The sequence below is a fragment of the Balaenoptera acutorostrata genome, chromosome 7, assembly GCF_949987535.1.
Source record: "Balaenoptera acutorostrata chromosome 7, mBalAcu1.1, whole genome shotgun sequence".
In the NCBI taxonomy this organism is placed as follows: Eukaryota; Metazoa; Chordata; class Mammalia; order Artiodactyla; family Balaenopteridae; genus Balaenoptera; species Balaenoptera acutorostrata.
This window is the reverse complement of record NC_080070.1, coordinates 3,126,671-3,140,804: the sequence shown is the minus strand read 5'-3', so window position 1 is coordinate 3,140,804 and position 14,134 is coordinate 3,126,671. Positions and strand designations below refer to the sequence as shown.

General features: G+C 58.6%; 1 protein-coding gene and 1 long non-coding RNA gene across 20 annotated transcripts in view; both read left to right on the top strand.

The window, feature by feature from the left end:
• DPP6 (dipeptidyl peptidase like 6) overlaps nucleotides 1–5,673 on the top strand; it is a 977,175-nt gene extending 971,502 nt beyond the window's left edge. For all 4 annotated transcript variants that reach the window (XM_007165456.2, XM_057550287.1, XM_007165455.3 and 1 more), the window contains exons 23-26: nucleotides 857–915; nucleotides 1,702–1,774; nucleotides 1,870–1,943; nucleotides 3,803–5,673. In XM_007165456.2, the coding sequence (XP_007165518.1) occupies nucleotides 857–915; nucleotides 1,702–1,774; nucleotides 1,870–1,943; nucleotides 3,803–3,949 (353 nt within the window). In that variant the 3' untranslated portion in view covers nucleotides 3,950–5,673. The remainder of the gene's footprint in view (nucleotides 1–856; nucleotides 916–1,701; nucleotides 1,775–1,869; nucleotides 1,944–3,802) is intronic.
• A 6,286-nt stretch (nucleotides 5,674–11,959) lies between these two features.
• LOC103011091 (uncharacterized) overlaps nucleotides 11,960–14,134 on the top strand; it is a 39,544-nt gene continuing 37,369 nt past the window's right edge. For 11 of the 16 annotated variants that reach the window (XR_009008950.1, XR_009008947.1, XR_009008948.1 and 8 more), the window contains exons 1-3: nucleotides 11,960–12,405; nucleotides 12,669–13,128; nucleotides 13,257–13,463. This is a non-coding gene — a long non-coding RNA (uncharacterized LOC103011091). The remainder of the gene's footprint in view (nucleotides 12,406–12,668; nucleotides 13,129–13,256; nucleotides 13,464–14,134) is intronic. The other 5 variants (XR_009008944.1, XR_009008939.1, XR_009008943.1 and 2 more) reach the window with 4 other exon arrangements.

Below are 14,134 nucleotides of genomic sequence, written 5' to 3'. Positions count from 1 at the left end.
CCCCAGCTCGGCACCCGTGGACCCCGCGGAGCCGTCCAGGGGCACCGGCGCGTCTGCAGCTCACCGGCTCTGGCAGCCGAAAGGCTCACCGCAGATGTGCTGATTTTTGCAAGTGCTCAATGCACATTCCAACTCAAAATCCTACAGGAACTCCCCTAATTCCAAATTTTAATAATTTAAAATTATTGTCCCATGGGAATCTGTGTAACATATTCTCTATTTTTCAAATTCAGTGAGACTTTCTTGGGGTTTTTAATCAAGCTATTTCAAATCTGCCTGAGTTGAGTGCACACAAATGCGCCCAACCCCGCACCTTGATGTGTCACTGTGCCTGGGACAGCGGAGAGCCCACGTGGTCTCCTGGACTTAACTAAGGGTTTCCTGCACCTGTAGAAGGAGCTCGGTGCCCTGGGCTCCCAGACTTCCTGACGGGGCGGCCTGGGTCCTCACGAGACCCTGGACCTGAGCCAGGGGGCAGGCAGAGCGGAGGCAGCCGACACTTTCTGAAAATAAGGGAACCCTGATGGAAATTTGCTCTTCGTATCTGTTCCCCCTTCTGGGCGTTGAAATGAGGTGGGGGCGGGGTGTGAATCCTGTTCATTCCGGGATCAGATCAATTCGGTTTCTGTCGTGCTGCAATCCCACCACCAGCACTAGCAGGTCTAAATGTCACTGTGGCGCCGGCTGAGCAACCCCGTAAAGACCCACGAGGTTGAGGTGCTTCTTCAGAAGCAGACGTTCCCCGGGCAGATGGAAGGGAGTCCGGCCCCGGCCCCCAGCCCCATCCCCAGGGCGGCCCCCGGAGCCCAACGGGGCCCCGAGCCAAGGGCTAACGCTCTCCTCTGCTTCTGCGCAGCGTCTGCGTTTTCCGAGAGGTACTTGGGCCTCCACGGACTTGACAACAGAGCGTATGAGGTGTGTTTGGGGCAGAGCCACCACTTGGCAAACACGAGGAACCCGGCGACGATGACGCGGGCCAGCCTCGTCTCCGAACCGCTCCCTCCCTCCCCCCCCAGGCCCCGCCCCCTCTTAACTCCCGCGGCCTGTGTTCTCTCCCTCCCGCGTCATTCACCGGGGTGACGTGACCGCTCCGAGATCGGTCTGGTTGCCCACCCTGGAACCGGAGGGACAAGGCGGCAGGTGGGGACGGCTTAGGGTGGAGGAGTCCGTCCCAGGGTCGGTAGGCTCGGGTGTGGATGGCCGCTGGCGCCCTGCCCCCGAGGCGGCTGCTGCCCCCGGAGAAGAAGCCCTTGATGGGGGAGCAGGAAGCTCCTCTGACACCACCTCCTGGTCCTCGCCGTCGGTCGGCCGAGTGTGGACGTCACGCACGCATCTCCTCACTGGCCCTGAGGAGGCCAGAGGTCTGCTGCCGGCCGGGCTGCGGCTTCAGAGCTGAAGCCCGGGCACGGACAACGGGACGGTCTGGCCAGGGCAGCACCTCCCAGTGGCGGCAGTTGAATGAAGGCCCCAGGCCACCTGCAGGGGGAGGAGACCCTTTCTCCCTGCTTCCTAGACCTTCTCCTTTCCCCTTCCTCTTTAAAAGGGGTTGAGGCTGGGAAAGCCCAGGCCCCTGAGAGCTTCCACAGGGCTTCCAGGAACTGTGCCCGCCACACTGCACGGCCCTCACCCTCCAGGTCAGGGTCCCTGGGCTCATCCCCTCCCCCCGCGGTGGGCGCTGACCCCCCTCTCGCCCACGTGCAGATGGCCAAGGTGGCGCACCGGGTGTCCACGCTGGAAGGGCAGCAGCTCCTGATCATCCACGCGACGGCCGACGGTGAGCCCCCGACGCTGACCACGGCGCCTCGGCGAAAGCGTCGCCCTCCGTGGTGTTACGGGTTCTGACGCTTTCCTCTTTTTTTCTTTAAACAGAAAAAATCCATTTCCAGCACACTGCAGAACTCATCACGCAGCTCATTAAGGGGAAGGCGAATTACAGCTTACAGGTACAGTGCTGCACGCCTGCCCTGCCTCACGCGTGCCTTTCCACGGAGGAGGAGCTGAGTGGTACCCGGCCACCCATGACTGCAAACACTCCTCTGTCTCGGCCATCGGAGATGCTCGGGGACACATCAGATCAGACAGATGGGCAGTGCTTTCTTTTTCTGCCGATTGATGGCGGCTCGGTTCTGCACTCAGGCTGTGCTTAAGCCCCTTTAGGCTCCGCCACCGCCCCCACCCCCCCACCCCCGTCCCCGGCTGATGAGCAAAGGCGGGGCAACAGCCGCACCCCCATGCTCGCTGAAGAGGCGGCCGCTGTCCCACACCGATAGCGCAGCCTGGGCTTCACTAGCCTCCCCCCGGAGAGCACACCTCTGCTAAATACTGGCTGGATGTTCCAGAACCTTCTGTGGTGCAGCAGTAGTTAGAGAGCACTGTCCTTCCCAAGAGCCCGACTCACAGCCTTGACCTCACTGGCATCAAGTGCTGACCCACTGGCTCTAGTGTAGGTACTTTCCAGCGATGCACGATGCTGCTTCTGGAAACTTCTTCCATCTCCTTCCCGGTCTCTGGTTCACTTGGTGAGACAGTTGTGACCCCGGTGGTCTTCTCAGGTTCAGGATAAACGGGAGACTTCCTCAACCAGGGCCCTGTCCCTTGGAGCAAGGCAGCGCTGCCTGCCTCTGTCTCCCAGCCCTGGCTTTGCTGCGTGTCTGTCTGGTACAGGGCCAGTGTGCGCTGGCCGGTCGGGGAGCGCTTCCCGCAGGGAGGGAGGCCGGCTTGCGTGCTGACGAACGCGGAGGGAGGGGCTTAGTTCACGTGACACTGGAGTTCCTTCTGAGAACGCTCAGGTCACAGTACAACGCTAAGTACGTCGTATGCACGCCATGCAGCCGCGGTAGGTCCGATGGCAGAGCTCTGCCTGCCGGTGTGGACCACTCCCCAGATACAGGCGAAGTGAAGTCAGCAAGGTGCTGGGCAATACCCACCCCAGGTCCCACTGGACACTGTGCAGGCGCGGCGAGTGTCTGAGATACTCGATGAGCTTGTAAAGGTGACAACTCCAGGGGAGGGCTCCAGGTGACCAGGACCCAGGTAGGAGGAGACGTAGTTCTGCTCTATAACCCTTTGTACTATTTGATGTTTGAGGTACATATAATAGCTCAATGACCACCTTCATAAATACGAAAATAAAGGTAGGTGTCATCACCTGAAGACATGAGAGGAAGACAGGGTTCAAAGTGCAGGAAGCAGCCTGGTGTCACGGAGAGAACACGGGCTTGGGACGGAATGATTAGCTGCCATCTTTTCAGCCCTGCCTATGTCCCAGGTCTCGTTCTAAGCATTTCAGAGGTATTCCATCATTTAATTCTCACAGAGCTCAATGAGCTAGATTTTATGATGAGGTCATCTGCATTCGACGCCGGGGTCCAGGAAAGCCCCCTGTGCACGTCACACGGTGAGTCAAACGCAGGTGCCCGTGGGAGCGAGGGTTTCCCCACGCTCACCAAGGCTATAGAGGCAGCACGGAATTCTTCCCATTTCTTTGGGAGTCCTGATGCCTGGAGGCCTGGGCCGCTCGCTGCCTCTGTGATCCCCGAGCCTGGATCCCTGTTGCAAATTCAAACAAGCGGAGCAAGCGAGGTATTCAGAGTCCGTTAAACGATGTGTTTTCTGATTCCGTCCCTGATTTGCTGAGGGCACCCTCCACCTGGCAAAGCCGCGAGGAGAAGCAGCCCTGAAATGCCCTCCAGGCTGAGAGTCCGGCTGCGCGGAGCCCGGGCTGTGGGGCTCGGAGTCTCACCGGCGCGCCAGCCCACGCGGAGGGCGGCCACGGGGGTAACTCCTCACGCCTCTCTTGCAGATATACCCGGACGAGAGCCACTACTTCAGCAGCGCCCCGCTGCAACAGCACCTGTACCGAGCCCTCATCAGCTTCTTCGTGGAGTGCTTCCGGATCCAGGACAAACTCCCGGCAGTCGCAGCGAAAGAGGACGAGGAGGAGGACTGAGCGCGCCAGCCCGAAGCACAGCCTGGCGCCTCCTGGGACGGTGGCACCGACCGGGGACCCCGCCTCGCTCTCCCTCGGGGGCCTGGGCTGCGGGCGGGGAGCGCCGCCTTCCCAGCATGCGTGTTTCTGGTCCTGAAGGCAGCTTTGCCCCGGAAACAAGCTCCTTCCCGGGTGGAGATGCATCGTCGCTCACAAGGGCTTCCACGGAGCCTGGAACCATCGCCACCACAGCGTGACGGGTACCTCCCCGCGACCCCTCCCCGAGGAGCAAAGCAAAGGATGGATGGCAGTGCAGAAGCTGGGCCTGGAATCGGAGCTCGCGAGCGGGAGCGTGTAGACCCGGCCTCCGCTTCACTCGAGAGCGTCACACCCCGTCTGACGCCACCGCGCCATGGACCAACTAGAGCACAATTATTTTCCCAGTACTTGTCCATAGATTGGCTTGCTCCTTTCTGTAATTAGGAGATTCTGCATTTTAAGGGGCTGTACGAAGTGTTACTGTAGCTACGCTAATGGTTAACCTTATGGAATTAATTCGTATTTTTCTATGGTTTTTACCTGACACTGTCTCTGGTCATGGGGTTGCTTTGCTGTGCCTCTTTTGTTTTTTGCTTTGTTTTGCTTTGTTTCGTTCAGTCAGTATGTAGGCTTTGCACTTGTTTGGATAAAGAAACGGATCAGAAGTAACTAACTGCTCTCTCCTCAACGTCATCTTTAGACTTTGTGGAGACATTTCAGAACACTGAGAGGGAACAAAACATCCAGTACTGTTCACTAAAAAAAGTCATAAAGAAAACCTGTCTCCCACCAGGCCGCATTAGGATCTGGCTTAGATTTGCATTGTTCATCTCCCTGTGCCCTTAGGCCCATCCTTTTCCTCCCTGATAAGCCGTCAAGTCTTTTCAGGTGACGTTTGGTTAAAAAACATGAACAGACAAAGTGTTGACTCCACCTCCAGGTCTGTCACGTGTGCTGGGGTGACAGGAACCCTGGAGGCAAGTGAGGCCCACGCCGGTGTCACCCCCGCCCTGGGGTGGCTCTGTCCCTCCCTGCCGCACGCAAGCAGTGTCATCGATGTCCCTAGCCTTGTAAGACATCCTCTGACCAGGTGCACAGCCAGCAGCCCATGTGTATTTCACTTCGTTGTATATAAAGACGGGAATGCGGTCAGGCGTCGCACCGCGTCCCCTGCCCTCCGCCCGGTTTTCGTCGTGTTTTGCCTGCATGCTCACAGCCTGGCTGAGCTGCTCTCTCTACAAGTGCTTGTTGGAAATACATTGACGACCGTCATCTCCACTGGAGCTTGTTGACAACCTGAGTGTCCGTTCGGATTTCTCCAGCTCCCGGTCCCCCTGGGAAGGGTGCTCCGTGACGTTCTTATCAGCAGAGAAGATACGTCCATGTCACTTTTGGTGTTTGGGGGTTTGGGTTTCATCTACACAAGCTTTGAATGTCAGTTGTACTTAGTTCGATTGGAAGATCTCCGTCCCAGGATTTTTTTTCAGGGGATGCGTCACCGTTTGGGAAAAGGGTGAATGTGCCGACCGGCAGGACCACTCAGCGCTACGTGGCCATGCTTTTGCGATTTCAATGGGCTCGACCGACTGCAAAGCCAACTCAGTCTGAAAAGGGAGGCCAGCTCTGGCCACAAGATCTGGCAGGAGGGAGCGAGGATGTGGCATGGTAGTGTTTGTTCATCCGTGGAATAAAACATTATTTTACCACTTGGATAGCTCTTTTCTTGCTTATCCGCCACCATCTCACCTTAGAAAGTGTACAGATGTTCAAGAAGTCTTTCAAGTACTCATTGATGCATCCTCAAGGGCCTGTGTGCAGCACATAAGCCTGCATCTGTGGTAGCAGCGGCTTGATGGTAGGAAGAACAGGACCAGTCAAATACATCAAAGTCCCAAATCAACCAGAAAAGAGAATTTGAGTTTCGTCTTAAAAGTTTCAGGGTGAAGCCACAGAGGTATTCCCTAACACTGAGAGTAAAATTGGCTGTCAGTTGAGGCCACTGCATTGCCTGCTAGAAAACTTCAGAAAAACCTGCCTCTGTTGGAAATTCACTCACTTTTGTTGTTGTTAATTCAGTAAGTCTGATGTAACCCAGCCTGAAAGCAGAGAGGTTGGTTAAATAAACCCTTCCAAACCATCAAGCAGCTGCTGCCTCAGAGAAACTGGCTGTCAGTCCAGTCACCCCAGCTGAATGCTGTCACCCTTCTTGACCAAGAATCAAGAAGCAGAGGAGATAGAACGAAAAAGCCAGATGCAGCGGAGCTCACCCCAAGCCCAGTGTGTCAGCCTCCCACCCGCGGTCACGCGAGCAGCCCCGGCCTCTCCCCACTCGCCCAGGAAGGAGGCCACCTCCTCCCCGCTGCCTTCTGCCAGGACCGGCCCTGAAAGCAGACACTGGCCTTGATCCCTGGGACCGCCCCAGTGCCACGCGGTGGGAAGCCGGCTTGGGAGAGCCAGGAGCCTGCACCTGCCCTGTGTGTGTGAGGTGAAGTGTGTGACACATGTGACTGTGGTTGCTTGTTTCCATTTTTAATTAGTTTTAAAATGTTTTAATAAGACCATGATGCTGTGGAACTCCAGAGCCCAGTACAGGGAGCACAGCCCTAACCCGGGGGCATCCTTCTTCCCGGCATCTCCTGGGACACAGCTGCCTCGTTCACAGGGGCGCCGTGTGTGTACCCCTGGCCTGAACACACGCTGCCCCTCCCTCTCTTGCCTGACCTGTCAGTCCCAGAAAAATGATTTCGTGAAGGATCAGTTGCCTTCCCGAAGCCCCTGTTAAAAACCTCAGTGTCATAGGAGAGGCTGGAAGGATATTTCAGAGATGCCCTTGGGCCTCCTCTGTCAGCACGTGGCTGTGAGCTCCCAGGACAATCAAGAGGAAGGAACAGGAAGCCTGTTAGCACGTGGTACACACACTTAGGATGTCCAGACTGTGTATACACGTAGAACTCTGCCCCGCGACCTGCAGCAACCAGCCCCGGGCGGCCAGGACTCGGTCAGCATCTGGCAGTTTCCTAATGTCTGCCCCCGCTTCCAACTTGGGACCAACTGGGGAAAACCTAATACATCCCCTAGGCAGTGAGAGCCCTGCCCCAGCCCCCAGGGCACCCCTGAGGCCCCTCTCCCACCGAGAAGCTGTTCCGCTCCCCCGTCTGCCTTCAGTCTCCGCGGAGCACACGTGAGGGTGGTCGGCCCCCACACTCCAGCCGGCTCTGGGGAAGCAGACTCTGCTTGCTCTGATTTGGGTGTGCATCAGTCAGCTAGGGCTGCAGAACAAAGCACCACAGACGGGGCAGCTTAAACCACAGGAATTTATTTCTCACGGTCTGGAGGCTGGAAGTTAAAGCTCAAGGTGCCAGCAAATTAGGTTCCCAGTGAGAACCCTCTTCCTGGTTCATAGATGGCCACCCTCTGGCTGTGTCCTCACCCAGCAGAAAGAGGGGGAGAGCTCTGGTCTTTCCTTGTCTTATAAGGACACTAATCCCATCATGGGGGCCTCATCCTCACAGCCTCATCTAACCCTAATCACCTCCCAAAAGCCCATCTCCAAGAACCATCCTATTAGGAGTTAGAGCTTCAACATATGAATGGGGGTGGGAGGGAGACACACGTTCAGTCCGTAACACGTGGTTCTCATCTTCACGCAGGCATTCTAGAGAGAAAATAGAGCTGCCGAGGAGCAGGTGGGGACCCTGGGGGCAAGTAGGAGGGAGAGGACCCAGCCTTGGGGACACTGCCTCGTGGGTGGGGCTTCTCAGGGGGTCTAGACGGGCAGGTCTCTGGGCGCTGGTCCTGAGAGGCCTGGGCTCACTTCTGCAAACCACAGGCTCCAAAAAGCCATTCACCATCTGAATCTCATCACTCACACTACACAGACAGGGGATCAGAAGCCCTGAGAAGGCAAGGGAGTTGCCCAAAATCACACAGCAAGGCAGCTACAGCCCTACGTTGCTTTCCCCTTGCATTGTTTTCTTTCATGATAAGCGAAGCCCAGGCCTCCCTCCTGGGTCTAGCACGTTCCTCTGGGCACCAGTACTGGGCCCCAAGCACAGCCCCTGGCCAACACAGAACCAGGCTTGCTGGAAAGGGTGTCAAGGTCTAGATTCTGAGCAAATGACAAATCCATGGATGCTTCCAATTCCTGTTCAGTTCAGGCCTCTTTTCTAGGAAATCTCTCATTGGATCAGCCTGCCAGGCATCCTCTGAAGCAGTATCAGCTGTGTCTTTAATGTTTCCCAGATGGGCTCTGAAGCCACTACAAGTATGGTAGCAACATTTGGAAACAGAACAGCCTGAACTGGTCACACCCTCTAGATCAAAGACCCTCAACTCTGATGCACATCAGAATCCACCAGGCACTTTGTAAAGTAGACCCCTGAGCCCCAGGACGATGACGTACACGTGTACACACGCAAACACACACATGTCTGAGAAGAACTGCACTGAATGATATGGCCCCGCAGAACCTGAGCCGGAGTCCCCAAGGCTGCCACGTGGCAGCTCCCACGACATCCTCCAGAGGCCCCTGTCTGTCCTCTCCTTCCTCCTCTCTGGTCCCTGAAGGTCAAGCAGACTCCCGGGTCACAAGGTGGGCGCTCCATGCTGGGGGCGGCAGAGAAGGAGGGACATGTGCCTGGGCCCCCAGAGCATGTGACATCCCTTCTCAGGCCACTTAGAAGTGGTGAGATTCCTGGCCGGGGACCCTTAATTGTGGCTAATGTGGTAAGTCAAAGGGACGGGGCTTCTAGGGCCGGAGGATGTCAGCAGAGGGAGGCGTTACGGGCGGTTAACAAAACCACACTCTCCATCGTGGCCCTGTGTCTTCAGTGGCACCGGGGATCTTCCTGAAATAGAGCCTGACTCCTGCCCACCTGACGACAAGCCCCTGGGGGCAGGGAAAGCGCTGATTTCTTCTGCGTCCTGTCCTCCCTCCCCGCACAGGGCCAGCGCTGGGCTGTGAGCAGCAGGGGACAGAAGGAGCTGGCAGGACACGGTGTGGGGAGCTGCCCCCGGAGGTGGGACCACCACTTGCTCTCAAGCCTTGGGAATCCCACCCCACAGGCGGCCCCTCTGCTGTTCTGGGCGGGGGGAGCACTTTGAGGGGCTGGAGCTTCTCTGGAGCTTCACTGAGCTCACTAGCTGGCAGCAGGCTGTCCGGGGAGCCCCGTGCAAGTCAAAGGCCATGAACAGTGTGCATGGGGCCTCCCCGCTCCGGGGCCACAGCCTCTCAGCAACGCCCGGGCTCGTGCAAAACTCTTCAGGCTTCATCAATCTCACAGCACGCAGCTGTGGGCACTTCAGCACAAACCCGGCAAATGTGTCTTCAGTTATTCAATCACTAGGCTCAGGGACCTAATCAACCGCTTGCAAGTTCCGTTTGTATAAAGAGTCAGTTACCGAGGAGTTTCAGTGCTGAGCTCCTCTGCCTGGAAGGGTAAGATTCTCTCTCTCCCCCTTTCACCCTCTCCCCAGAGCCGTCCTGCTGACTCCACCGCTCAGAGGGGCCCAGCCCGGCGGGAATAGGAGAGCGGGGGGCGGGCACAGGAGGGGGCCCGGCGCAGGGGGTGCAGGGGTGGCAGCGGGCCTGGTGGGCGGCCCTTCCGGATCGGGGTGAGCGTGGTTCCCCCGCGCTCTGGCGGCGGACCGGCTGCTCTGCTGCTCTTTCTGAACTCCCGTTGCATTGTTTGTAAAAAAGAACGGCAGGGGTGCTAGTTGCCTGGGGCTGCTGATAACATAGTGCCGCAAACCGGGCAGCTTAAACAGCAGAAACGTGGGCTCTCCCGATTCTAGAGGCCAAAGTCCGGGTGGGGCGTCGGCGGGGCTCCTGAAGGCTGCAGGGAGGGATCTGAAAGCCTCCCTCCGGCGTCTCGTGGTCCCTTGGTTGGGGCAGCAGAACTCCGACCATCACACGGCATCGCCCCTGTGGGCCTGCCTGTGTCCACGCTTCCCCTTTCCATGAGGACACCCCTCCCCCTGGATTAAGACCCACCCTAACGAGCTCATCTTCACTTGCTCATCTGTGGTGATGAAGACAAGACCTCCAAATTAGGTCCCCTTGGGAGGCACTGGCGGTAAGTTAGGACGGGGTGGGGGGGGGAGGTAGTGACGCAGCTCAGTCCCTCAAGCAGGGTTTCCTACCAGGGAACAATCTGGGCGTGGGGGGAGGAAGAAGGCGGCGGGGCTGGAGGGCGGCCGCAAGGACAGAGGAGCCCTCCGCGGGTGCAGAAGCCTGTGGCTCGGGGCGCAGGCCCTGCCCCCCCCCCCCACCCCGTCCTCGGCAGGAGAGGCGGCTCCGGCGGCCAGGCTGCTTCTGGAGGGAACGGGAGCTGGGCCCGCCGTGTCCTCTGCGCTCCTGGGAAGGGGGCGGCCGCAGCACCGCCGGGCCCTGCAGGGCTCCCCCCTTCCTCAGGCGTCCCTGAGAGCCCGGATTCTCCCCACATCCCCCTCGGGGAGAGCCGGGAGGCGCCAGGAACCGTCCGCAGGCCTGCCGTCGGCTCCCTGGTCGGGGAAAGGCCACAGGGCCGGCTGCACACGCCCGGAGGAGCCCGGGGCAGAGTGGGGCTGAGTGGCCAGCTCCCTCTCGAAACCCAGGCAAGTGCTCCCGTGTCTCTCAGGGGTTCACCCACGCCACTGAAGGCCTTTAATTTTAGAAAATCGCAAAATGCAGCTTAATGGCAAAGGGGAGGTGCAGCCCTCCCCCCAGTTTGGCCTAGAAAAACCCTTCCCTGAAAACTGTCGGGGACTTACGCCTTTTGAGCGTGAGTCGCCCATTCTCCTTCCTTGGCCTCTGCAATGAAACTTTCTCTGCTCCGAATTCTGTTCGGCCTCACTGTGCGTCACACGAACTTGGGTTCGACCACAGTTTGTCCTGAGGAAGCCATCTTTACTACCAACAACTCGGTTTTACCAAAATATCCTGCCAGTCACGGATGGTAAATGTCCTAAGAACACGCTTGGGAGAGTGGCGGGCTTTCTGCTGGGGGGGATCCGTGGCTCACTGGCACACGCTCTCCCGCCTCCCAGGACCGAGTGGACAGACGCAGTTCCGATGGTCAGCGAGTGAGGTACAAACCCAGCCAGCAAGAATGGTTTGACACCTGCTGCGCCTGGCAGGCTGGGAGCTTCTCAGAGGAGCTGGGCTGGCCCTGGACCAGCCATCCGGTCCCCTGGCCTCCCAGAGAGGACGACTCCGACAAGGAGAGGCCGTGAGGACAGAGAGGCCGGGCACCGCGGGCAGGCCACAGGCTTCAGAGTCAGATGGGCCACCCTCCACCTGCCTGCTGTGTGTCCTGGGGCAAGTGTCCTAACTAACCTCTCAGGGCCCAAGCTCCTCCTTCGTGAGGCAGAGACTAACTCAGAGGGAACGGTGATGTGAGCGTCGGTGGAATCTCCTGGGCTGCAGTCGTCAGTAAGCTGAAGCTGATATTATTCAGAACGACTAGAATTCTTTTTTTTTTTAACCAAAGAGCTGGAAGGATGCCTGGCCATTTGCATTTCAAGTTTCCTGAACTACAACCTGAAAAATCTCTGGGAAACAGGTTTCCAGGCTCTGGAGATGGGCGGGCTCTAGTCCGCGGGAAAGTGCTGGGTGGGCCGAGGCTCCCCGGGAGCGCGGGCCGCATGAGCCGGGCGCTGGGTCACCAGGTGGCCGCGGGGGGCGGGGCCCGGGGTGAGCCCCGTCTGCGCCTGCGCCGTCCGCTCCCACCGCGCCGGGGGCGCCGCAGCCCCCGCACCGCGAGGGGCAGGTGGGCCCCGGCGGTCGAGAGGCGCGGAGCCCGGAGCAAGCGGTCGGGGCTCCGCCGGGCCCCGTCCGAGACCCCGGGAGCCGAGGGCCGGAGTCACAGCGAGGCTGCGCCGGGGCCCTTCCGGAGGCCCTTCCCGAGGCCGGGGGCGAGCGGCGCGCGGGCGGGCTCGGCGCCTGCGGGGCTGCGCTCCCGGCCGGCCGGCAGGGGGCGCAGGGGGCGCGCGGAGCCTGCGTTCCGGGCAACGGCTGCCCGCGGGGGCCACGCGCCGGGAGCTGCAGGGGCGGGCGCGGGGGCGGCGGCTGGGTGAGGACGCAGGCCTGAGTCAGAGCTGCGGCCCGCGAAGCGAGCCCGGCCTGAGGGCAGCGGCGGGCACTTGGGGGCCACCCCGCCCCGGGCAGCGCCCGCCGGCTCTCGGCTCAGTCCGGCTCATTCCTGCCTGCTGCCGCCTCGTGCTCCGGAGCTGGGGAACCGGGGGGCGGGCAGGAGAGGCCTCGCTCGCCCAGGACCTGCTCGGGGACCCCACCCGCCTTGGTGAGCGATCGTCGAGTCCCTATCACAGGCCTCCTTGGGGTGAGGAAACAGCTGGGAACTAACGAAAACTCGAGATCCCAGCAGGGCAGATTGGCCCTCCACCCCAGGGCCGTGTCCCTGCCTGCAGCCTGAGCCTGGATTCCATTTCCAGGCCGACTGGTGAGCGCCCAAGGTCCCGGAGAACGCCTGGGGTACCAGCGGCGGGTCGGGGCCTTGGGTGGAGGGGGATGCCCAGACCCCCCCCCCCCATGACCGTACAGCTGCCACAGGCCACCTGCAGCTCAGACATCTGACTGCGAGTCCGTGGGTCACGAGTCAAATCCTTTTCACCTGCCCTCACTAATCAAGGTCAGTTAAGACTTATGTGTCCACCGGGCAGCACGTAGCCTAAGCAATAAGCTGTTTGCCCGGGTTGTTTCCAGGCAACTTGGAATCAGCTGCGTCCAGTTGGAGCTGAGCTGGTTGGGGCCGGATGGGACCACCGATTCCCGAGCGGGGCCTGCACGAGGGCCCGCCCAGCGCCCTCTAGACCATGCAGGGGCCTGTAGCCCAGCTACGCCTGCGCAGACGGAGTCCCGCACCTTTCTCCAATCATCAGTCACCTTTCCCCGCGCTCCCCGCGCCTCAGGTGGCCCTGCTTCTTTATTCGTTATCGCGTAAATACCCCGAGCCCCTTCCCTTCCCTTCCGGGACGCAGAGCTGAGATTTGCCCTCCTAGCTCCTGGCTTGGCCGCCTCGCCAACAGACCCGGGGGTCTCAGCGTTTGGCTTGCTGTGCATCAGCCAAGAGGAACCTGGTTGGGTACCAGCTGCACGGGGACACTGCGCTCGGGGCCGCTGACTCTGCGCCACCTGAACCAGTTTGTGGTTTCGGAAACATCAGGTAATGTTGGCTTCAGGCAGAATTTCCTCATTTGGGGCTTCTCCGTGAATGACACGCCTTGCCCGGGTCTTGGGGCGTTCAGGGGGGCCCTGCAGCCCTCCCCTCACAGGGGCTGTGCCCTCCGCCAGGGCTCCCTGCTCCGAGCTGTTCACTGACACCTGGAGTGCGTGGTCCCTGCGGTTTCTGTGGCTCTTCTTTCGGGACAAGCAGTGTTCTTACAGGCGCCTCTTCTCAGGGAGTGTGACCAGGGCTGTTAACTGAGCACTTGACCAGCATCTGTAAACTCGTCGATCTGTGCTGAAATCTGGTGATGTAACCGTCTTCAGGATTAGCGGGTAGGCCCCCTCGTCCATGCTCCATTTTAAGGTATTATTCCAAAGAGGCTGCTTTTGTTTCCTGCGCTTCACTGATCCCAGAGCAACTGTGTTGCTGGTTTTCCTGGGCTGTTGAAATGAGCTTTACCAGCTGTGAGAAAGAGCTGTGAATTGTACCATCTTGTCACCGGTTCTTAAACTCTGATGCTGTTGTATCCACACTCAGAAAATAACTTTGTTTCTCATTACGTACAGGCAGTGGCTTTCAAACGTTCAAGCGTTTTTCTGTGTGTGTGTGTGTGTGTGTGTGTGTGTCAACATAATTAACATGCTGTCTATCATTCCTTCTCTAGATAACTTTCTATAGAAAAGGACATTATTCTAAGGAAGGGAAGTGTCACTGTCCACAACCCAAGACTGGCATCATCTTCATTCTGTTGTCTAATGATACCAGGTGATGGTGATGACAGCAATCATACCTCATTTCTGTATTAGGAAAAAATCCAAAAATAGTAAATTGAAATAAAAACCAAGTATCTTACATGCATATGCAAAGCAAAGTTTACCAATGATAAATCCCGACTAAAGATAATCAGGACAGCTTGGGGGTGTTTTATTGGTTTTTTTTTTGTTTTTTGTTTTTTTTAGCAATTTCGGGGGAGGTGCCCCGTGCTCTGTTCATCATTACCTCT